This window comes from Lagopus leucura, unplaced genomic scaffold (assembly GCF_019238085.1).
Source record: "Lagopus leucura isolate 7727_CA_CO unplaced genomic scaffold, USGS_WTPT01 Super-Scaffold_100029, whole genome shotgun sequence".
NCBI lineage: Eukaryota > Metazoa > Chordata > Aves > Galliformes > Phasianidae > Lagopus > Lagopus leucura.
The window spans coordinates 822,165-846,947 of record NW_024962280.1 but is presented as its reverse complement, the minus strand read 5'-3'; the positions used below and the strand labels follow the sequence as shown (position 1 = coordinate 846,947).

The 24,783-nt window shown below is 45.5% G+C and overlaps 2 protein-coding genes across 5 annotated transcripts in view; one reads left to right on the top strand and one right to left on the bottom strand.

The window, feature by feature from the left end:
- Window positions 1–2,994: 2,994 nt before the first annotated feature.
- Window positions 2,995–7,388, top strand: STRIT1 (small transmembrane regulator of ion transport 1). 2 transcript variants are annotated; one of them, XM_042881366.1, is made up of 4 exons: window positions 2,995–3,102; window positions 5,753–5,803; window positions 7,069–7,168; window positions 7,258–7,388. In XM_042881366.1, the coding sequence occupies exons 1-3, from the start codon at window positions 3,090–3,092 to the stop codon at window positions 7,161–7,163; spliced, it is 159 nt and encodes a 52-aa protein (XP_042737300.1). In that variant the 5' UTR covers window positions 2,995–3,089; the 3' UTR covers window positions 7,164–7,168; window positions 7,258–7,388. The 2 variants fall into 2 exon arrangements, with proteins under 2 accessions (XP_042737300.1, XP_042737301.1); XM_042881367.1 differs by lacking the exon at window positions 5,753–5,803 and having other exon boundaries at window positions 2,996–3,102.
- A 5,541-nt stretch (window positions 7,389–12,929) lies between these two features.
- The window catches only part of MME (membrane metalloendopeptidase), a 38,897-nt gene continuing 27,043 nt past the window's right edge, over window positions 12,930–24,783 (bottom strand). For all 3 annotated transcript variants that reach the window (XM_042881309.1, XM_042881310.1, XM_042881308.1), the window contains exons 18-23: window positions 22,930–23,049; window positions 22,102–22,235; window positions 20,443–20,508; window positions 17,181–17,276; window positions 16,714–16,790; window positions 12,930–14,311 (exon numbers count right to left, since the gene is read on the bottom strand). In XM_042881309.1, the coding sequence (XP_042737243.1) occupies window positions 14,212–14,311; window positions 16,714–16,790; window positions 17,181–17,276; window positions 20,443–20,508; window positions 22,102–22,235; window positions 22,930–23,049 (593 nt within the window). In that variant the 3' untranslated portion in view covers window positions 12,930–14,211. The remainder of the gene's footprint in view (window positions 14,312–16,713; window positions 16,791–17,180; window positions 17,277–20,442; window positions 20,509–22,101; window positions 22,236–22,929; window positions 23,050–24,783) is intronic.

Below are 24,783 nucleotides of genomic sequence, written 5' to 3'. Positions count from 1 at the left end.
CCACCAGTAATTCTCTTGAGCTTTTCCTTAAGCGCTGTCTACTCTCCTGCTTTCGTACACTTCAGAACTGGCACCCAGCATTGACTGGCTGTTGGGCTGAGATCTATTGTAGAAAATCATGTCTGCAGCTCATTCCTCCCTTCCAAACGGAAGATGTGAATGTTTAAAATCATGTCCATGTTGTCATGCTACATTTTTCTGTGCTTACAACTTTCATATCCTTAACCTCACGCTTTAGATTTGCAGAGAAGACTTACTGTGCTTTCAGCTAAATTAGGGTAGTAGTTATCAAAACCGTTGCAAAGAGCAATGACACTCTGTCCTTGCTTAAGGCAACAAAGCCTGGAAAGATCCCAATCTGTGAAGGTCAGATTGTCTTGTTAGGGATACATGGCTCCTGGTAGAAATTATTTCCATTAGATCAGATGTATATATATAATTAGCAGAACCAAAAACAGATAGCATTTTTACGGGAACAGCTTAGCAGCCAATGAAGTTATTGCATCAGAGTTTTTTGTATTTAATAAAACATGACACAGGGAATGGAATCATATTTCTTTTTACAACAAATTGGCTTGTATCCCAAAATGTCCGTTGTTCTGCTGCAGAGCTTGGCTAGGAGCGTAGCCTAACTCACTTTTTATTCTGTCTCAGAATGACACGAGACAGCAAATGCTGCATTGTGCCATGAAATGTTATAATTGTAGGAGTATACCCACCTTGGGCAAGCAGAGAAGTGTGGGGAAGGGTGAGTGTTTTTCCAGGAGAGCTGTCCTGCAGGGGATTGGAGGCAGTGGGACCTTCTGGGATCTTCAGTACCTGAAAGTTCAGTGCTTGGGAAATGTGCTGTTTTAGTGTTGATATTAATGCAACGTTTGCTTAAACTCTAGAAACCAGTGGAAGGCTTTTGTTGATCCTCTGTGGGGCTCATGGAGATTTTCCTGTGCACTACCCACAGGGCCAGGGTGCCTCAAGCCAACAAATGCCCACTGGAAACCCTAGGAAGCAGCAGCTCCCTATAGATCTACTGGTTTTAAGGTGATGCCAAAGCTGATGGAAAAATGCAGTCTGCAGAGACAGGTGTGGGACTGGTGGGACTGGGAGGACAGTGAAGCTCTATGTTTGTTGGATCTGCAGAGCTGGAAGCAGTGCCTCAGAAAGCACAAGTTGTGAGCCTAAGGGATGGGGAGCGTGGAGTGGCTGAGGAGCAGCTTGGTCAGGGTATCCAGTGCAGCAGCTGGTGAAGAAGTCCAAGTCCTCAGGTGGCATGGCTTGGCTTCAGTTGTTCTGCACTCGCCATCTTAGAATTCATGCCAAACTCAGAGGACCAAAAAATGAGAACTGTTTATAGTAAGCAACAAAAGCAATCTATACAAAGCTAAATTCATCACTGATGTAAAACAACTGTCTTCAGTGAAGTTTTGCCAGAGTTGAATGCTGCTCTGTCACTGCGTGTGTTACATCGTTTCTAAGATACTGATCACCGCAATACAAATAATTGTATTTAAAATGTTCCACCACTATCCATTTTTTTTGTTCATCCCAAGTGAAAATATTTCATAGATGTATGCAAGTCACACGCAGCCTGGGGGCCACGGTTTCCATTTTTGCATCTAGGACAAAAATGTATTTTTTCCTGAAAAAAATCAGACCTTGAATTATCTCCCCTCTGGGTGTTCTGAAGGCTGTGTCTCCAGCTGTTCTGTAGACATAACGCTGGATGTGCACCCTCAGCCTTCTGCTCTGCCTCTGTGGCCGTGGGATCAGGGGGTGGGCAGCGATGTGTCCATGCCCAATGACTGCAGTTCTGGGCATCTTGGTGTTAGACACGTGGGTTAGGATCCTGCTCTGGGACAGGTCTGACCATACTGACCTGAACAGTCCCTGTTTTATCCACCTTGGGATCTAGGTGCAAACTTTGGTTTAATTCCCTTTCTGTAGGCTGCCTGAAACGGGAGCTCCAAGGGAGCTGTGATCTTCACAGCCACTGTAAGAGAAAAAATAACTGAAGCCGGGAGGTAACAGGAATTGAATTTTTATGTATTTAATTAACAAGAACACAAGCGAGGGATAATCTTTTTTAGAAGACATGCACGCTGTGTTTCTGAGCCCTCCCTCATCTTCCCAGGGAACATGATGAACCCCTCTGAGTTCTGCAGGTGTCCAGATTAGATGCCCTGTGCACCTGCTCTGTGGAATGGCTTTGGAGCAAACTGGGTTCTTTTCCCCTTCAGGAGCACTCAGGAAGCATCCCAGTTTCATTGCTATATGGCACAGCTCTGGAATGGGATGATGTACCAAGCTGCTACAAGTCCGATAAATGATCCCCCCTGCCCAAAGAAAAGCTTTGGGGCTTCCTGTAGGTGTGTGATGCACCATGCAGGCTCTGCTGGCTGTGCTGTGTGTTTTTGGTTCTCCCAGCTCACATTGAGTAGCTCTTATTGCTCAGAAAATGTAGCTGGGGCCACCCCAAGTGGGTGTTGTGTGGAGCTCTCCTTATGTGGTGGGTGGGAAAGCTGATGATGTGCACTTTACCCTTTTGACAGAGATCTGGCACTCATCTCCATGTTTTCGTCTTCTGAATTAGAGAGTGCAGACTGTGATTTTTGGTTAACCTCTTTGTTCTTTCTTTAGGATGTAATCATTCCTCCCTTGGAATTGTTGCCTGTTACCTATAGAAGAAATGAAAGTCCGTGTCTGTATGTTATGACCTTTTGGAGTGAATACACTAAGTATGTGTATGCACATATGGCACAAATTTATCATGCAGTATTTCCTAGCTGTTAAGAGACCATAAAGCTGTCCTTGCCCCCATCTCTCTCTCTCTCTCTTTCCAAATAAGGACCCTTCTATGTTCAGCTTTCTTTGAAAACAGGTGTGTGATTGCAGGAACGGGACGAGGTGAGCTTCAATCCCTTGAACTCCTGCCTTTCTAAACAATTGCAAACATACAGCCAAAAACTGGCAGCAGTGAGCAAAGCAGCTGCAGTGCATTCCAAATATTGCTCTATTTAAAGCATCCCGGCGCTCACGGGAATAACTGCAGAGGCAAACCTTAAACCTTGTCAATAAAGCCGGCAGAGGGAGGAATGGCAGAGCCAGGTAAGGTGTGTGATTAGAAGTCAGCGTGGCCGTGTATTCTTAAAAGTCATAAACGTGAACAGCATGAGGTGAGAATGCTCAGCTCTTCGTGTAGAACTAATTGTTGTTCAGTCACACTGTGCAAGTTACTTTCTAGTAAGAAAGCCCAAGATTTCTTAGTTCTGTTAGCAGCGGTGAGTTTAAAGTAGCTCGAGTTCTTCCTGCCTCTGAATTCTACCCGTTTTATTTTCTTTTGTTTTTGTAGTTGTGATTTTAAGTTGATGAATGTAATTAAACTGAACCATGGAAATTGAGTTACGTTTGACAGTAATTTAGATCTATTGCATAGCTGCAGTCTGAGCACAATGCTAGGTGAACACAAAGCAATTTAGATTTTAACTCTGCAAAGCCCAAAGGCAGAATAAAATGAGATTTTAATAATGCGCTGTTTGCTGTGAGCACAATTCCACTGAAGATGAGAAAAGGCAGTTTATAAAAATGCATTTTGTATTCACTGTCACTCTCTGTTTGGCTCACCAAAGAGGTTTGCACGGTGACAGAGCTGTGTGCTTATGTACAGTGTCAGCCATGCACAGTTACTCAGCAATGCTTTTACTTGTAAGAGGAACTTATCCACCTTCCTAGGTATACCAGTAGCTCTTAAAGCCCTGTGTCTCCTGTCTGTGGCACAGTTACCACTGGTATCTAAAAGGACAGTGAAATGCTGCTGAGCTTGGGTACAACTGGGAACTAAATGCCATTTCTTAATCCTTCTTTTCATTGGTGTTCATGGAAATTACACTGATATTCCACTGTGAATGAGTACGGATGCATGTGTAGCACTGGTAGAATCTTTATGTCTGTGCTTAAGAAAAGAAAAAAAGTGATGCAGCCATGGATGAGAGACAGAGCCAGGCTGGAGCCAACCACAGCCTGGGGCAGCAATGGGAGCCTGGCACTGTGAGACTGGGCATCACTGGGGCGGGGGTTGGCATGGCCAGGAGACCCAGGCAGAAAGATTGGCTGCTGGGCTTGTGTGACTTTCAAGTCTGGAGCTGGCAAAAGCCATCAGCACAAAGCCTGTCTGTGTCCAATCTGCTTTAAACTGGGTTTTAGAGCACCATGCTCTATTGGTAGCATGCGTGGAATTCAGAAAAACTGGTTTGTTGGAGCTGGCAGCCAGGATGCAGGCAAGTGGTGTCGGATGTGGGGAGTGGTGGGACACCTGTCTGCTCCACCTAACGCATGGTGCAACCCTGGGACAGCCCCAGCACCCTGTGCCACCAGGCATGGACCATGCTTCCTCTGTCCAGTGCCAGCAGAGTTGAAGGATGGTGCAGGAGATGTGTGCTCCTTCCTTCCCAGATTTCTGCTGACCAGCAGTTGACATTGCTGTGGTACATCAGCATCCCATCATGCACAATTCTGAGGCTCCTGATCTGTGAAGGCACAGCACTCTGTGCACTATTTGTTGCATGCAGAGAAGCTCTGCAGAAATACAGAAGTGCTGTGTTTGCCACTCTGACCTGCCCCTCTCTTATTTTGAGATAAATTCATGTCTGAAATAGAGAAAAATTACTGCAGTGGAGGAAAAAGAAAGTAATTCATAGCTAGGATGCCAGCTTATGTACACGGGTCACAGTAAGATTCCTTTATTCTTGCTGCCACCCAGATTCGTCCTTTTGCTTTCAATGGGCTCTAGCCCAGCAGCTGGGCTTGATTTCCTGTTTCGAAGCAATGCTCATGGTTGCTCTTCAACAGCCCACGTTTCCCTCAGTATCCTGCTCTCATTTGCATTCATTATAACAGCAATTACGATGTATCCTCACATTTTAGGATTGCAGCTGATTACCTGCAGGGGTCAGTAAAGATTTCTTTCCATTACCTTAGGAGCGTGCTCCCCTGCTGCTGTCCCACTGCCCCTCACCGGAGCTCAGCCTGAGCACTGAGCACTGAGCACTGAGCACTGGGCAGTGCAGATGCTGTCTTTGCAGCTGTTGGTGTGCCCAGCTCTGCTCCACAAGGAGAGTGATGCGTGCTTGTCAGATTTAGGCTCGGGATATTTTCCCAAAGATTGGAACCCTGCAGTCTGTCACCTTCTTCTGTGGCCTTGCAAAAGGAGTTTGCCACCTTCTAAGTGATGCCTTGCAGACAGGTTACCCTGGATGTCTCATGCAGCCTAGCACCCAGCCTTGTGCACGAGCTGTGCTCGGTGCTTCAGCATCCCCTGCTCGTGGCATAAAGTAGTATTCACAAAGCTGCTTTACTCTCACTTGGAGTATCTGTCCCGTGACATGCTGGGGATCAGAGCAAATGATCTCATAGTCATCTCTGCTCTTAAGCAATGAAACACAAGTACTCTTAATGGCTCCTGTGAAACTCTATCGCTCAGAGCCAGCTGCTTGCTGCCCATGACAAATGGTGGCCCAGCATTCCTGCTGACCCGTCAGCACTGGCTTGCTCCTCCTACCTTTCTGCATTTCAAGTGGATCTCACATAACAAAACACCAAATCCAGCAGATATATTGGCAGTGAGCAGAGCTCTATCAAAATTCTTCCATGTGCCTCAGTAGGGTCCAGACGTTTATGTGTAACAGGATCTTTAGGAGAATGAAAGAGCAATGATTCCCAACAGAAGGACCTTTCTTACAGAGTCAAACACTCTTTACAGGAAACAAGCAAGGACTCCCCTATGGCAAAAGGACACTCTATTGCATAGCAAGTTTGTATCCTTGTGCTGCATGGTTGCTGTTTATATGTCTCATGTTTTAATGGCAGCACACGCAGATTTCCTACCCATGTGCTCTTTCCCACTTGGTAGATGTACCATGGAATACCATGGCTGTGTTGGTGGGGTTTTTTAAGAGCAACATGGAAAGCCTTAAATTATTCAGCTTCCCTCCAAAGTCTCTCTACTGGATGTCAAATGTGCAGGTGTTGTGGAGAGCTTTACATTATTTATTAATCCTTCAAAAACCCGGGAGTCTTTTAACTGCAGAATGTTGTACTTTTGCATTCTGCAATATGCTGGTAACTAATGCAGTTTCTGAGGTTGATGTGCTGCTTACTGGCAAGCTTCTGCTATTTGCTACAAACTGCGAGAAGGGTCTTTGAAACTCTGTTGCTGCCCAGGCTCACGTTTATAAGGGCTGTTCCTGCTTTCTGTGTGCTTCCCAGAGAACCACCACCTCAATTTGCCTCCAAGCTATTTATTAGCCTATTTTAGTTCTTAGTGGATGGAACAGGCAAGACGTCAGATTTCTGTGGCCCAACTAAGGCAGATAGTTTATGTGTTATTTTCTTACTTTAAGCCAAGGGAAACCCTTGCAGTGAATACCCTGTCTCACTGCAGGACAGGAGAGAGAAGAGGGCAAAGCCAGCGCTGCACACACAGTGCTGAGATGGGTGCCTGAGGCGCAGCCCTGGGCAAACACCCCGCTCACTCAGCACCCCTCATTGTGCCTCCAGGCACATTAATCTTAAATTAAACAGGTACAATATTATATATATATATGTAGTATATATAAAAATAAGTATATAATTATATGTTTATAGTATATATACATAATTGCAGTATTTTTAATTTGCTGTCATCAAGCTCATGAGACTTCTGGAAGGTGCTGTACAGGCACGTTCAGCCTATTGAACCTGAGTCTGCTCTCCATCCAGTCCAGATGTTCTCCTGATGACCTGTGGAGGCCAAGGACAGAACTTCTGTCTCTGCTCTCTGCTTCTTTTGGAAGTGTTAAGCCTCGCACCTATCTGATTGCAGAGACCAGAGCGTGGAAATGGCTTTGGGTTTTGCTATGTATATGTACCTGCCAAGACATGGTGACTCCATGCCAAAAATAGCCATTGTAGATGTGGCCCAAACTCACGTATCTTTCTTGTTTTGTGATAACAACGGCTTTGTTGTGTTTAGAGCAGTGAGCTCACAGTCAATATAACGTGTGCCCTCTCTGAAAAAGATGATCATTCCTCTTTCAGCCCCGCTCCCCCTTTCACGCCTTGTGGTACCCATCCTGCTCGCAGTTGGCTGGATAGTGGGCTGTGCACTGATGGTTTATATCGTCTTCTCCTGACAGAAGTAAGTGACTTGCACTGAACCAAATGCCATCCACGTGTTCTTTGGGGTGCATCAGTGCCTTTTTCAACATCATTTTCTTTGTCTTACAGGACAGAAGAATTTACAGTGATGCTGATTGGAACAACCTGAAAGTTAAATTGGAATGTCTAACAACTAAAATATGTTTAATTATTTTTAATACCAACACTGTAGATATCATATACACTCTTTTTATCTACAAGCCTTGTGAGCTTATTCTTCCTTTCATGAGCAGATAAACAGCACATCTCTTCCCCTGAGCAGCCTGTTGTAGAGTTAGGGGTTGAAAGGACCCCTGGAGCTCCCCCCATCACGCAGTTTCCCTGCAGCAGGTCATGCAGGAAAGCCCCCAGGGGGATTCTGAATATCTCCAGAGGAGATTCCAGCACATATGAGCATCCTGTGCCAGTGTTCTGTAACCTGCACAGCAAAGAATCACACAAAATTACAGAATGGCCCGGGTTGGAAGGGACCTCAAAGATCATGAATCTCCAACCCCCCCACCACAAACAGGGCCACCAACCTCCCCATTTCACAGCAGCCCAGGCTGCCCATGGCCCCATCCAACCTGGCCTTGAACACCTCCAGGGACAGATGGAGCATCACAGCCTCTCTGGGCAGCTGTTCCAGCACCTCACCGCTCTCATAGCAGGAACTTCCCCTGACACCCAACCTCAATCTGCCCACCCTCAGCTTCAAACCATTTCCCCTTGTCCTGCTGTTATCAATCCTTTTCAAGAGTTGATTCCCCTCCTGTTTGCAGGCTCCCTCTAGGTACTGCAGGCTGCCATGAGGTCACTCCGCAGCCTTCTTTTCTCCAGGCTGAACAAACCCAGCTCCCTCAGCCTGTCTTCATAGTGCAGGTGCTGCAGCCCCCTGCTCATTTTGTGGCCCAAAAAGCCATTCCCCACCTGCAGCCAGTTTATTTAGCAGGCACTGCTGAGAACACAGTGCTGAGACAGCCAGGTGCCCCTGGCAGCTTTTTTGGGTGCCTATCAACACTGGGCACCGAACGCTTCAAATTGAAACGTACAGAGCTAAAGTATAAACAGTCTAATTCAGCTTCAGCTGATTTTTGAGAGCGGAAAGATGTGCCTTGCAAAGACACAACTACTCCCACACTCATCCCTGTGGATCCTTAGCTCGCTCCCAGCTTCTTTGCTGCATTTTTTCCTACAGATTAAACTATGAGATAATGAGCTGCAACCGCTGCTCTCAGCGATGGGGGAGCGAAACAGAACCGCGTTCCTGAGTTGGCCGCAGGAAGGGAAAGAAGCTCCTGCCAGGCTCGGAGGGTCATAAAAAGTGGGCGATTCCAGGGAAGCAATGCGTTCCACAGAGCGCTTGAAGCGCGCTGAGCACAGCGCAGAGCAGCCATCCTCAGGGCAGCAACTCTGCACCTCACCGTGCAGCAGAGCCTCTGCCGGGCAATGGTGGCGCCAACAGGGGGAACCTTCTGGAACGGGGCGGGGCCGGGAACCTTCTGGAAGGGGGCGGGGCCGCAGGCAGCGAGGTGCGGGCTGTGCCCAGGTGCGGAGATGGCGCTGCTCCGCGTGGGCTGGGAGCCGCCTCTGGGATGGGGGCTGAGCCCAGCACGGGTCAGTCGGGGCTTCGTTGGAGCTCAGCCTGCAGCACGGACGCGGACGCAGGTAGGAGCTGCGGGACGGAACGCTGGTTTTATGTCTGCTGAACGCGGCTGGCTGCCGCCTCGTGCTGTGCTTTACAGCTGTGGGTGTTTGGCTGCAAGCACTGCTGGGCAGCGCAGGGGTGGCTGTGCGTGTGTGGAAATGAGGCTGTGCTGCAGGCCCGGCCGCGTGTGCCTGGATCCCTCACCACGGCCAGAAGCACGTGGGGGTAATGATGTCTGTGTGTTAAAACCCTGATTTGACACGGAGCTGCAGAGAAGGTTGGCTGCTGTGTGAAAACACCTGAGTTTCTTTTTGTGCAAACCGGGTTTGTGCTGAGAGCAGCTGCTCTGTGTGGTGCCGTGCTTTGCTGCTGGGTGGCGTCAGTGCTGGCTGTGCCCCAGGGCAATGCAGGTCGGCTCAGAGGGACAAACGGTAGGGTATGTTTATGCTTCGAGCTTATTGATTTAATGATCAAACGGCAGCTCCCAGGCTCCCTACCTGCCTGTGGTCGGGAGCAGCAGGAGGAGGTGATGTTGGGATGAAGTCACCTACTGGAAGGCAGCTGGGGGGGAGCGCTGGGCAGCCAGAAGCAGGCTGGTTCATTGATCCCGGCCCCAAAAGTTGTCCTCGATGGAGTAGGAAGTGTTGTAGCCAGGTGGAGTCATCGTGGTGGGCCTGCAGCGTTCTGTGGCTGCGTCTGGTTGAGGATGCATTGCAGGATTGTTCACTCAGAGGAGCTGCAGCTGGAATCCTCCCTGTCACAGCTCTTCCCCAGCAGTCGTGCTCTCTGCCATCAGTTTTCTCTGGGTTACTATGGCTCGTCATGCTGATTAATGACTTTGCTGCACTTCATCACCTCCTAGCTGGGCTGCAGGCACGCAGCACACGTGGGCAGGCGGCCCAGTCCTTCAGAAACTGCAGCTAGCATGGGATGTCTCAACACCAGCAGGGCATCTGTCTTCTGCTCCTGCACTGGTTTCTCTTAAAATACAACCTCATGTTGCCTGTGTCAGTTCTGATGTTCAGCTGATCTAACTGATGTTCTGATGCTCTAACTACAGCAGTGCCAGGATATCTAAAATATGCTGATTGCAGAGTGTAACTGGCAAGCTGGGATGTGAAGTGCCGTGCAGCTACCCCAAAGGTACCCTGTTGTGCAGGATGGCCTTTCCTGTGGCCTGCCTCTACTCTGGGCTGCATTCCGACTTCTGAGATCCTGCAGAAGCCAAATTGTACAGTTTTTTTGCATATGCTATACTTATTTCTTTGGTCTTGTCTTCTGTATCCAACATGAATATATAGCAATGCTTGTATGTAGTAAAACAAAGTGGGTGCTGTATTGTGTATCTGCTGTGCTGTGACAAGAACAAATACTGAGCTGGCTCTCATTCAGTACTGTACTGGTGTATCATTGAGACACAAGACCTGGAGTAGATGTGGGGAATTCGGGAGGTAATGGATCTGAATCTTTTTGATAATCTTAAAACTTGATCAGTAAATCCCCGCGTAAGGAAGGAAGGCTTAAAGAAGAGAAATGGTTTACGTAATGTGCATCCTCACAAAGTGCTCTTTGTGTTTTCTGTTGTGCCATCAGTTCAGTGTGCGATGCTACGTGAGTGTCTGCATGGTTGGTGCAGGATGCCCTGAATGGTGGTGTTGTCACCAGGTCAGTGCGAAGCAGCAGCTGGGAGTGAAAATTCACAGCTGTGAATATTGTCATGAGAAGTTTTGTCCCAGATGTCTGCTTGATGGATTCTGTTATGTTCACGTGCCTTTGCATGGTACCTGTGAAGGCTGTAAGGGGTCTGCAGTGTGGGGAGGGCAGTGCAATTGTTCCATTGCTGAATGTAGGAAACATTTCCCTTTTCTGAGGTAATGATGTTTGGTGTGGAGCACAGGAAGCATTTCTCATTGCACAGCTGAGTGCCAGAGACAGTGGGCAATACAACGCCCAGCTGAATGTACGTGAGGGAGGGAACAGATTCCTGCCAGGGCACAAATCCAGCTTTCAAACCATTACTGAGCCCCAGAGTTTGGGCTGAGCTCATCAGGACTTGTTTCTGTTAAAGGATGGTTTTACAAATCTTTCTTCTGTGTTGAGTCACTGCTGTAGCTTCTCCCCATGGTGGGTTGTGGTGTCCTGGTGTGCGATGAGAGAGGAGCAGCCCAAGGTAAAGCAGGCTAAGAAAGACAGAGAGGCATGTGGGATCTGAATAATTTCAGGGAAAATCTGCTTGGTATCAGAACTCAGGATATATATTTTTATTATTATAATTGCCACCTTGTTTTCTGTACCAAATGCTTTCTGTTCTGTGAAACACGGCTTCAGCTGTGGGAAGTTGTTATATTTCATGGAGTAACTTCAAATTCTGCCGTGCTCACACTGCGACTGACAAAATGTGCACAGCTGTGGTTCTTCTGGAGGAGAATTTACTCCAATATCTACTGACAAAACAGTATTTTTAAAAACTTGCTTTAGGTTAGTGGGATGATTTGAACCTCATCAGATGTCTTTTGAGGTGCTTGGTTTTAATCTCCTTCCATGGATATGACCACTGCAGATTTCCATTTAGTTGGAATCTTAAATTTTCATAGAGCTCAATTTTGTCTTTTTGGAAGACACTTGGTTTGGTTTTAAGTAAGTGACCACACCTCACGTCTCTAGGTGAGCTTAAGGTAACTTGCTCTTTGCCAACCACACTATGAGTGCCTCTTCGCCTTTCCTTTAAAGTAAATAGCTTGCATCTAAATTTGTTCATTGTAAAGTCACTGTCAGCATCTGCCGCTCATGAATGTTGGTGTTGGTGAGGCCAGGAGCTGCCCAGGCAGCTTTCTTAGGCGGCACAGCCAAAGCAGCGAGCGTTACAGAGAGGGGAGGACTTCAGCAGCACAGTGCTTCCATCAGTGGTGCCACATTGATTGCTTCTCTATCTTTCCACACAAAATGTGGTGGTTTCCTGAACAAGGAAATCCTAGAAAGAAGCAGTGCAGTTGCCTACAACTTCTGCTCCTGATGTGAAATCTGTTAGAGTGCTTACGCAGACCTGGAGAAGCAGCAAAATAGGAATGCCACATTGAGTGGCATGTTTTTCAGGCTTTGTTGTTCTCGAGGCCTTTGGTGGATGCTTCCTGTGGCATACCTATAAATATTTCCCTGACATTAACGTTATAAAAAGGAGGAAAGCCTCACTGGTGCTAATTAGTTTGCAAGCTGTGATAAAAGGTGTGTTGTGACTTTTCACTGCTTGCTTAACGTCAGATATCTTGCATCTCAATTACTAGTTTCTCTTATGGAATACCCGATTTTCACTTTTGCATGAGTGTGAAAATCCTGAGTGTTACAGGTTAAAGCTTGGTTTTTAAAATCCGTCCTGTGCATGATGTTTCTCTGTTGGATGCTACACGTGGCCTTGCTGCACTCAGCAGGTGTGCCCAGTGGCTTTTGGTGAGTGCTGTGGAGGACAAGGCTGCTGCGAGCACAGGACAGGCCTAGCGCCAGCAGCGATGGGGTGCAGGGCTGTGCTGGAGAGCGTGCCTGCTTTTGTGTCCTCTTGGTCCCCGTGTGTGTCTGTGTCCCACTGGGGCTCTTTCAGCACTCGTGCTCCCCTGATCCAGCAGCTTTGGCCGGGAGCAGAGCCAACCTCTGTTCGTTTTCCCACCTGCTCCAGAGGGGAGGAAGGAAACGAGCAGCCTCCTTTGCTGCAGGTTTGGTCCTGCGCTTAGTGAAGTGAGGAGGGTGCTGGTCTGGGAAACGCGTGGCTTTGGTTTGGGGGCATGCGTAAATACGGCTTTTACTAACGAGAGTACTTTGGTTCCTACTATGTCTCATTCCTTTTTCTTTAAACCTTCTCATAAAAATTCCGACACCAAATCCTGCAGTGTCTGTAGGCTGTTTCCCAGATCTCCACTCACTTGCTGGCCTGGTGTCATGTAACGGAGGCAGGATGCATGTGAGCACTTGGTAGCCAACAACAGCTAGGGAACTTTGCCTATTTCTGCTTATATGCCTTAGGGGTGGTTTGTATTTCACACTTCCCTCCAAACTCCCAGCTCAGTATGCAGATGGACAGCGCGCTTCTCTTCTGCTGCACTTCCTGTAAAGAACACGCACTGCGTTTGGTTTATAATTTCAGTTTATTATCAAAATGTTTTTATCAGATGACAAACTCAAAAAGCTAAAAGGAACATAGGTTTTCAAATATACCTATTGTAGCAGTCATCTGAGGTATCTGCCACTTATTTCTGGAAATCTGTTTGCTTTGGTATACAAAGCAGTTCCTTTACAATCTGCATGATGATGTTCAGTACCTATCATTGCAGATTTAAAGCCCGTTACCTTCTCATTTAAAGCTCTGTTATGGTAAGCAGCTGTGCAGCTTTCCTGGTGTGAGGACTGACATCCGTTAGAGCGTGTACCAATTATGTGCAGGACAGAAACCCTCACTGCTGAGATGGTCAGTCTGAAAGCTGTGCATGACAGTACACTTATTGGTGTTCTCCACTGCACGTCTGTTTTGGAGGCTGTATCTTACTGTCTGATTCCACTCATTACTCTAATTGGCCAGTTCTATGCAGATGATGATAAAATATATTACAGTAGTTTAAGTCAAAAGTGTAACTCAGATTTAAGTACAAAAACTGTGATTTATACATTGCTAGAAACTTTTAAAAAGGCCAACATTAGAGAAAGCAAGAAAAAGCATAGAAAATTGTGGAGGGTCTTTGATCACAGTCTTATAGATTATGCGTTCAAAAATTAATAAATTACCTGCAATTTCAGTAAATAAGCTGTTGTAAATGTGAGTTGAAGTAATACACGATGGAATAATTAGCGAGAGGTTATTTAACTACACACATCTTTGGACTCCCTTTGTATAAATGGCTTCAAGTAGAAATGAAAGCATTTGGTAGAACGGATTTATCCTAACAGCAGAGGGTACAAATTCTGACACAGGATGCAAACTGCTGCCTCGTTATCACGTTACGATCAGCAATACCGTGGGTTACTTAATACTTCCTTCCTTTGCTCGATCAGAAATACGCGTTCATCAACCAGTGGGAGATGATGCGTTGTACTTTGACATTTAAAATCATGATCAGAAAGCCATGGCGGGGTGGGGAGCAGGGTTAGCTGTGAGTGCAGTGCTGCTGTGCATCCTGCAGGGCTGGCTGAGGAGCAGCGACAGCCACAAGAGCTGGGCGCTGCCTCGCTGTTAGCCTGCACTGGAGAAATGGATTGTTTTGGTGCGATTGCTTCCTGCTTGCCCGTTTCCTAAGGATTAAGGGGACTTCTGTAGTGTTTTTCTGTCCATTTTCTTCCCTCTGCCTGTTGTCAAAATTAGTCCATAATTTCTGTTTTTCTGGAAAGCTTCTTGAGCTGCAGAGCGTGCAGCTCCATCACCAAACCCGGCATTTTTTAGCAGGATCCATGTAGCTTTTTGTGGTGCATGAAAAGGCTTCAGAAAACTCCGGAGAGTTTTGCAGTGATCCTATGACCCTTTAAAACAAAACAAGAACATCGTGGCATTTTTAATTCCCTTTCTTTAGTAAAGAAAAAAAACCCAAACCAACCCAAACAGAAAGATCCACATTTCTAACCTTTTTCCCCCATCACATTTTGCCTATCCTTAGTTCCCGCTGGCATTTTTTCACAGCTCTGCTTTGCCGACGAGTTTCCTGGCATCAGGAGAATGAGGCCCTGAGTTGGAGGAATGGCTCTCCCTTCTCAGGGAATGTTCATTTGCATCTGTACTCCAATCAGATGGAAACGAAGAGGATACTGTTCCTCTGGGCGTTCTCCACAAATGTTTCAGTGAAGGAGTTTCTTGGAATAAAGACTCAAACAAACAAGAGCTCTCCAGTGAGTATGAGGAAATTCCAGCTACGGCAGTTTTTGCGTGTATAATTGTGAACATGTGTGAGTGTAACTGCAAGGAGCCCCTTGTTGCTTCAGGAGTGGAAGGAGTTCAGTACCTACATGGGGCAGCAGCTTCAGCTCTGAACGTCAGACGTGGGCACCAACACACGTGGATGTGGGCCTGCAGCTGAACTCAGGCAAGGTGTTTAAATGGTGGAGCAGTGCTTCAGTGATCTACGGACTGCAACTGCTGAAACGCGATTTTGCCAGAAGCAGAGCAGTAGGTATTTTGGGTGTAAATGTAAACTCTGTTTACATTTGCTATTAACAAACAACACAACGATGAGCTGAGAATTCTGCTTCCTTCTCTAATATTCCCAGAAAGGTGAAGATCTGGTACCTAGCACCAGCAGTGTTTTAACATTGCATATTAATGCTCGGATACCAGCTCTGTTTTGCTGCCTTTAAGGATTTGATCTCAGCCATCTTTCTGGTTACTTCTTGTATTTGTAGACAAACAGTTCTACCTGTCCAGTACTTGGAACTCTTGACCCAAAAGCTAAAATTTTTCTAGGCAAATAGCAGTTTTTATGAAGCACTCTGTCCTGCCTGTAGGAGACACAGCCTGCAGTGAGTCCAGCAGGTGTTTGAAAAAACAAAAGATAATCCAACCAAACTCCATCAAGCTGAGTGCACTGGGAGCCCTCGTGTGGTTTTAATAGTGTCACACTGCAGTCATCTTGTGGGTATGTCTTGTGTACTGAAATGCTTTCCTTTTCAGAGCTCTTCTGTGGGCCTCATCCTGCAAACTACCTCACCTTCTGAAAACATCAGTATGGTTCCTCATTAGTGTTTGTGTAACTGGATATCCAGCTTGTAGCCTTTCCTACTGATTGAAAAACAGCACAATACAGAATGTGACGTGCTCAAAATGTGCACAAATCAGATTGTGTGAAGATGCTGAACTAGTTGATTTTGGGGGACTTGTGATTCATACAAATGAGGTATAGGAGGAAGGGGCAGAGCACAGCCTCATGAGCAGTGAGACCGAATTCAGCTGAGCACAGGACTTTGCACAAATGGCCTCTGTGAGAGATGTTCAGGAAGTACAGAAACCACCCACAGAGAAATGCCAGTCAAGCAGCAGCTGAAGGAACAGTCGCTACTTTCACCAAATATTTGAGTACGTGGGACAAACAAGATAGCTCTGTGATGGAAAGCCACTGAAGGAGAGATACTGAAATGAATGCTCCGAATTGTATCAGGAGAGATATCAGCCTTTGTGTGTGTGTGAGGCTTGGAGATGAGTTTTTCAAAGCTATGAGATACACTGTGGTGTCTGCATTACTACAGCATCTCACCATTACTACATCATCTCACCACACTGGACCAGATCTGTTAGACCCAAAGCACTGTTATACTACTGATAAGCAGGTTGCTCTGGCCTAAAATGAACAGGCAGCCCCTAAGATTTCAACTCTGAACAGACATTTTTCTGTATGCCTCTGCTGAATCCAAGCCCACCTTTTCTTGGTAAGGCTAACCAGAGATACAGGACAGAAAATACAGGCTTGTGTGTTGCACTAACATGCACAGGTTTGTTTCTGTTTGAAGATAAGTAACCTTCCAGCTAAAACTCTCTTCTGTTACCCTTGTAACAGTGGTGTTGTGTACCAGCAGGCACAGTGGAGCCTGCTTGGGGCTGCAGCACTGCAAGCAGTGCAGCTCACACAGCATTGAGGACACCAGGCCACCCTGCTGGAGGAGAACGTTTTTCTGGCTCTGGGTAGGAAAGAAGTTCCTCTCTCCAATCATCTTTAGGCAAACAAAGGCTACTGACAGAAGGCCCACTCTCATGTTGGTGTTTCTATCAGCAAAGCTGTGCTGGGGCTGGGGGGCAGTCTGCCTCCCTCAGCCATTAGCACCCTGCTGTCTTTGTGAATGCTTAAATACCTACCCTGCTATATAGGACTTCTTAAATTCAGCAGCTGAAAGCTATGTTATGTTAAGGAATTACACTGAAGATTGGTGCACATGCTGACCTGAATTTTCCTGGGCTGTGGACGTCAGTTTTGATGGAGTTCACAGCATATTCTGGTCTGTATGTTCCACACCATACCTACACATAACAAAGAAAAGCATCTGTTAGCAACGAGATTGTCCAGGAAGAAACCTGCTGTCATTTCACAATGAAGTACTTGGAGATTAAATTTCATATTGAAATGTAGTAAAACTATGTATTATTATTTTTGAAGTGTGTTCTTATTCTCAAACAAAGGCATTTGAGCACAAGAAGCTGCCCACCAGATTTATCTCTAGATGAATTCATTTATGTGGGTAAGATGAACCTTACCTAAGACTTTACTTTCACTACCTTGTAGAGAATGCTGCTCACCTTAGCAGCTCGGACAGCTCTTAGTAGAGCTAAGAAGTCAGCCTACTCTTCCCAACCTGCTGTTAAACTGTAACAGAGTGATTTTCCCAGCCTTCCATCAAGCATGTGAAATACCTGTGCGAAGTTCAGAAAAAACAGCTGCTGATGGTTCATGTCCAGGCCAGGGAGAAGTTTTTCTTTGCCATTCTTTTTCACAAAGTTCTTATAGGCCTGCAAAATGAATTGTGCAGAAATGTTACAGCTTCCAATTTATACAGTCTACATAAAGTGATGACAAGGAGGAACATCGTGGATTCTTTGGCACAATTTATCACAAACTGCCTTGGCCATCTATCTTGCTACTTGCTGCTTTTCAGCACAAAAAGACAGGACCATTCCTTCGTACTGCAGTATAAGTGGCCCGACTGTATCAATACAGGTTTTGCAATGAATGGACCTTACAGTAGAGTTGTACACCAGGTTTACTGCCTCATTGACATTGGATTAAGTAGTAAGAGGAACAGGCTTAAAGAAAGCAACTTTCTGTGACGAAAAAAGAGAAGATTAATGGAGTAACAGGCACATCCAGATCACTAGGTCTTTGTGTAACCGTGCTTCCTTTTTATAGAGGAAGAAATTAAGGGTGCAGATGAGTGAGATGTTCTGAAATACCTAGCTATGAGAATTAGTGCTACACTTCATCAAGCTTTATGATAATTTATGCATTACATTCCATTGGATGGTTACATATTTTCCTAGGCAATCCTTTCATGGGGTTAATTAATGAATAACAGAGTATGCTCTGTAAAAGAAATGGCTGTGAGATTCTCTTCTATTGACTCAGGCGTTGGTGCAGTGAGGCATCAGCAAGCTCTGTGCTAAAGCAGCCTCCACGCTGTCAGCGCTCAGAGCTTCTGTATGAGGCTTTATCTGCAGCAGCTCTGTCTCCTGCAGGCTATGTGGGTCAGGCATTACTGTCAGTTACCCTCAGTCTGTACCTGCATGGTAAAGGTGGATGTGGGAAGGCACGGTGCTGTGCTGCTTTCCAAAGCACTGCCCCAAACAGAGCAGAGCTGACGCAGCTCACCTGAGTCCCAGCGTGGGACCCCCGGCACGTGGGGCTGTGGCTCAGTGACTGGGCTGCGTACCCCAGCCCACCTCTGCCACTGTGATCTCTGGGCAATCCAAGACATGATCCAGGGATTTGTTTCCTCCTGCACTCACTCGTCTTTCTCTCCTAGCCTTGTTTTTCCTTGTCCCTAATGAGATGTGTGGCACAAAGTTTCAGCAGCTGCAAAACTGTTGTAACAGCACACGTGCTGTCTTGCTGTTTTTTTTTCCCTCTCAAATATTTATCAAATATGTGTATGTCATACAATGCAGAGTTCCAAGATCCAATTTTACTAGCATAAAATTGATTCTGCAGAGAGAAAAAATCAGTTTTGTCAATTATTTAATGTTGCATTATAAAAAGTTGATTTCTAAAAGTAAACCTCTTGGTTTGGTTTGGTTTTTTAAACAAATGGCAAAAGACTTTAAAACCTTTCCGTAGTAAGAACGACTGCTTTCATGTTTCTTATAAAGGCCATGTGTCAAAGTGTGTTGTTTGTTTACCTCCGCTTAAAGAAAGATGTTGGCAGATTGGAGGAATATTCTGACCAAAGGCAGTGCCAGAAGAGTGAAGTCAATCACTGAAGTTAGCTGAAGAAAGTGCAGGCAACAGGTCTACTAAAAGGCTCCAGAAATTTTGGTCATTCACAAGCTGACCAAGATTCAACAGTGCCATGGTATCACAAAAAAGGCAAATGTCGTAGTAGGGTGTATGAACAGGAGCATCTTATATAAGCCACAAGAAAGAATCCTTCTACTCTACTTGGCATTGGCCAGGTCTGAGCTGGAGCAAGCTGTACTGTTTTGAGCACTGCACTCAAAGAGAGACGTGGAGCAACTGGAGGGAGTCCAGAGGAAAACAGCAAGAATGAGCAGAGGTCTAGCAAACATGACCTATGAGGAAAGATCGAAAGAATTGGGTTTGTTTAGTCTAAAGAAGAGAAGTCTGTGCTTTACGTAACAGTCTTCAAATATGTAAAAGGTGGCTGAAAAGGAAGGAATAGATTGTTCTTTGTTTCTTGATTGATTGTTCTTTGTTTCCATCTTGATAGCAAGGTTGTGATAGCATTCAAACTACAGCAAGGATGTGGTGGATCTTCTCTTACAGAGTGTTTGAGTGGTTGGCTGTGCCTGCAAGGGTGGGGGTGGACTGGATGGCCTCTCAAGATTCCTTCTGGTTTATTCTTATTTATGTATTTATTTTACTGCTTCTGATATTGTCATAACTAGGGAAATCCAACTGGGTTTTTTTTGGTAACACTTCTGATTTTTTTATTTTTTCTGTCTATGCCCATTCCTTTCAGAAAGGGAAGGCGCTGTCGTGGGCTTGTGTTGTTTTTTTCATGTGTAAGTATTCAGGTAACTGAAGATCAGAGTGATCTATTATGACCTACTGACTCCTCTTTTAGACTCAAGTCATTTTTAATCTCTCATTCATGATAGTATTTGCCCTCAAACATTCCTGTTTCTATTGCTGGGAGTGTTGCTGATGGCCTTGCTTGCAGGAGTGGTGTGACTTGGCCTGTGCATTCCAGCAGGCACTTTGTTGAGCAGTGACAGCAGTGGTGTTTTCCAGTGGTGGGTATTTTGCTACAGAACAGGGTGCTCAGGGAAGGAGACAAAGCATTGTGTTACGATGGCCTGCACTGTCAGATTTGTAAGCAACATGGAAAAGGCCTGGAGAAGCTGACTTGGTTCTCATCTCTCAACCTGTCACAAAGAAAAGACTTGTTTTACTTTCAGTCTCTGAGATGGCAAATCCGAAGAAGTAGATCTCTGTTTCAGGGAGAGAATGAAAGGAAAACCAGAAATCAGACAAGCTCCCCACAGAGGGCTTAGGACGGGGCATCCAGATATCACTGACATCTTTGGATACCTGCCCAGGGGATGCTGTATGAGACAAGATTCTGAACAGTGTACGTAGTGAATAGAGTTCATGCAGGCAGAGATTTAAAACAACAACAAAAACTGCCTGTGTTTGTTGACAGAGTTGAGAAGAAAATCATTCTGTTGCTCCTTCCTGGTACAGAAAAGCTGGTGAAGACAGGTAGCCAGAGCTGCTCAGTATCATCAGTTCAGTTTGGTGATTGTTCAGATGTGGCCTGAGACAGTTAATGGGATGAAAGAAATACAGCAGTTGTCAATGGTTTTAAACTGTGCTTTGATGACAGGATAGGTGTGGTCCTGTCCCTACCACAAAAGCAATGCTGCTTCTTCAAATGCTGTGGAATGAATTGTCTTAACCTATGATGATTTCAGCTAGAATAAAGAAATGGATACTTCTTACCTTATAGGCTTGTCTAACACCCCCGTTATCAGCAATGTTTTCTCCTAGTGTGTTAATTCCACTCAGCTGTAAAAGAAAAAGAGAATACAGTCTCTGGAAAGAAGAGCTTATCCAGGGTCTGGATGCCAAATGGTGTGCCTAATTCACTTTTACATGGGGAGAATTCCCTTAAAATCTGAAGTTGTAGAAGACTGTGACAGAGAGGATCTCTGAGAAGTCTCCTTTTCCCTTATCTCAAAATCCATGCAGACACTCTTGTTTTTCCTAACCCTCTTTCTCCCCACACAGGGGCTTTCTAGGACCTTGCATCTCTTTTACTCAATTTCTGATGCGTAGTTGTGTGTTCATTCATTCTTCCTATTTTCTCTGTGGTTTTAATGCTCACGTTCTTGACACAGTTCCTATTAGGGGAAGTTGGCGACATCTGTCCACATGGTCTACAAAACAAGTTAAATCTAAGCAGCAGGTAGCTGTAATTACCAGTTAACAGACATCAGCAAATCTGCTAGGAAGTCGTTCAGTGTGTTCCTGGATACTGGGCAAGTTGTGTATCTCTTTGGTAGCAAAATGCAGAGAATAAAACTATTTAGCTCTTACTGTATTCATAAATCAGTGAGGTATCACTAATGTGATGAAGCTTTGGTAATACAGGAACCATCAGTGTATTTTTAAGACGTACTTCTGACCTGCAGCCCAGGACCTGGGTTACAATATTCAAAGCCAGAACATTGAACTTAATCTGTGAAAAATGGCAGATAAACATGCAGAAAAATTCTTTTCCTTTAAGGTTTCCCTGTTGGTCCCAGCTGTTTAAAAAGTGGTGAGGAAATCCTCAGCACAGTAGTGTTTATCTTTTCCCTGTTGAGTAGAATGGGATTTATTGTCAGCCTCCGTAAAGACCGTGCAGTGGTAGTCAGGGAAATACCTTCTTGCATAGCAGGTACAGAGTGGTGTATGGAGTCTGTAGACAGAGCTGGTGCTTCCAGTTGCAGTTTCACAGCCTGCAGTCGATGGGAACAGGGCTGGTCTCATGGTCAGCATGAGGACTGCCTGCCTCACCGCTGCCTGCTGGTGTGTGTTACCACCGACAGGTGATGTCAGACAGACCTGATCCTGCAACTGTTCTCATGGAATTAGGGCTTCCAGACAGTAATAATGCCGATAGCTGCACAGTGCTATCAGTGCAGTTACATTTAGGTCGGCTGTTTTCCATCTTTTCCTTGCACTCCTGCTGTCCCCTGGTTCTTCTCAACCCTGATTGCTTTCTAATTGAGATGCTTATCTTCAGGAAAGAGCAAGAAACTTCTGAGTGAAGGAAAGCAGCAAGCTAGGTTTGTTTTGATGCTGTAGGGAAAGAAGATCAAGCTTGCATGTATTTTTTTTTTTCCTGCTCTAATGGAATTAAAGAAGAGCCTTTGAGGGCCCATGAAGGCTCCTAGAGCAACGTCTTCTAGGGCTGCCACTCAGACAGGACAGCACCTGCCTTGTTCAGAACTGGCAGCATAGGTATGGAGTTGCTATCTTTGTTTTTAAGAATCTGTTGCTGTTTTTCCTCAGCCGTTCATGTGAAAAAGGCTTTGTGTATTTAGAACGTAAGATTTTTGTGGTTTCTCATCAAAAAAAGGTGAACATTGGTAGTTACAAATGAATATGGCATACCTGCTGTCCACCTGCTAGGTCCCATGAGAAGTTTCCATACTGGTACACCATGCACTGTGATAAGTCCTTAAAACTGCGGGCAGATTCTTCACTCCACCAGTCTACGAGGTCTCCATTCTCATTGAAATTTCTGCCTGTAACAATATTTTAGCAGAATGATGAATACGGGAAAAAAAGAAGCTTTTGATGCATGAAGAAGCATAGCAAATAAATATAATCACTCATAAAAAGAATCTCTCTCCAATGAGGCAGTCATACAGATGACATGCTCCTATTTTTCCTTTTTTTTTTTTTTTTTTTTTTTGGAAGGGCTGCATTCCAGATAAGGAAGAAAACAAACTAACAAAACAAACTATTCAGCTGAATTAGAAGGTGCGAGGAAGGCTCTGTTAGGAATCATGGCTGTGGCTGGGCAGCAGGTCTAGCACCTGGGTCCTTGAGTTCACAGCTAGACCTGCTTTGTGGCACACACTGCTTGGGATGTCGCGGATCTTACACTCGGTTCTTTGTTTGCTTTGTTCCTCTAAGAAAATGCTTCTGGTGGAGCCTTTGGCAAAAGTTAGTGACCAGGTGCAAGGCTAAAGGCTGTGTGTGCTGCGGGTCTGCAGGCTGCAGCCTGGCAGTGAGAGATGAGTGTCTGGGAAACCTTTTGGCTGGCTCTTCTGGAAATCATCGTGGGGAACAGCACCGTAACACCTCAGAAATCCAAATTCTGTCTTTTATTGGAAACTTGGTCTTTGTTTTGTTTGTTCGCTGGAATGACGAAGCACAAAAACCTGTACAATATTCTGCGTGCTCTATGCTTTGTAACTAGAAACTCAACCTTACCGTTGTCGTCAAACCCGTGTGTGATTTCGTGACCGATGACCATGCCAATGCCACCGTAATTCAGAGATTTGGGCTGAGATGCACTGAAGAAAGGAGGCTGCAGAATGCCAGCAGGAAAGACTGCAAAAAGAACCCCAACACGATTAAGGTAGTGCCTGGTTCAGCTCTGTGTGAACAGACCGTTTTTACAGATGTGCCGGTCGTGCCAAAGTCACGCTATTCCCTCAGATTGAGCAGCAACACTGATTTTATTTACACGTGGTAATGGCTGTAGGGAATAAGGGCCGGATCAGCACGGCCGCTCCCTTTCCCCAGGCCTGGCGTGAAGGAAAGCAGCTCTTGGGACACTTGCATAATCACAAGCAGTGTCAGTGTTGTTACTACTCAGTTTTGCAAAAAGAGCCGTTGGACTTTTCCAGTTTGCAGCCCTTAGCGTGCTCAGACTCCTGTAGCTTTATTATATATGTGTCACAAGGTCCTGAAAGATGGCAAGGTGTTCCTCGGGGGTGAAAACATGCCTTGATGGTTGTCCCCACTTGAAACCAATCTCAGAGAAATCTGTTCTTTTGTAACTCGCAGTAACACCCACTAGGACCAAGGCAAACAGGCCACACTAGCAGTAAAAGAATAGGAACAAAGAGCTTTTTACCCACTTCTGTGCTAATTTCTATGTGCTTTCAGGAAGTGATTTAGTAAAAATAAATCATCTTTCAATTGTGACCTTTTATAAATGAAGATTTTTCTTAAAAGGCTCTTTCTGGATGCAAAACTTGCATGCAAAGGAATTATTTGACAGTTCTCATACTGTGAATGAAGAAGAACACGCTGCTTGTGTTTCCTTGTAAATCCCAGTACAGTTCTGCGCATTTCTTTCAAGAGGAGAAAGAATCATAAGAAAAAGAAGACGTTAGAAAATGAACTATTGCTGCTGTCCTGTGCAAACTGCTGCCTGCTGTCACAGTAATTCTGTGTCATTGTTACTTTGACATTGCATTAAATTACCTGCGTGTTTCTCTGTTCGTTTTTATTAGCGGATGCTGTTAGCAAAGACAGCAGTATAAATGCTGCACTGTGCGATGGGTATTTTGATGACTGGAAAAACAAAGCAATCCTTGGGGTACAGCATCAGAAAGCTGCTCTTTCCCTGAAGCCCACGCCTAACAAGGTGTTTGCTCAGAATGATGGGCGTCAGTCCTGGTGGCCTGAACACAGCTGGAATCACTGGGAGCTCAGCGTAGCCTTTGCTTGTTGGCAAAGAAGCACCTTCCCTTCCAGCAGGCGGGCAGCTCCCAGGACTTTGAGTTCAGTTCAATTAACACCCTGTCCCCTCAGCCAATTTTAGAGTAACCATTTGTTTGTTCAATTCATAGATACTGATCCACATATAGATCACAGTTCATAGATTTTTTTTTTCTACTCTGCCTTTCAGGAAACAAATTTATTCCATGACTTCTGTTACATAAAACATGGTTAGGCATTCCTCCTATAGTGAGGTACAGAGATTCAGACAAGAAAGGAAGTGGAACTCCTTTGGGATATAAAAGACAGACTGCTAATCAGCTTTGGGAACTCCAAGGCAGGAGGAAGCACGAAGTGTTTCCCCCAGAATCTGTGCAGCCCTGCACAAAAGAACACGCTGCTTTTCTTCCTGAATGTGTTTGCAAACCGTAACGCCTTTGTCAGGAGTGACTGTGTTGCACAGCGTTCCCCAAACAGTCAGGAGCACAGATCTGCTCTGTTTGGTACGGCTGCAGGGCAGGGGGTGCCGGTACTCAAAGGAAGAAATGCTGGACTGCCTTACTAACAGCTCTTCCACTGTTGGTTTGGTTTTTTTTTTGTGTGTTGAGTGGCTTC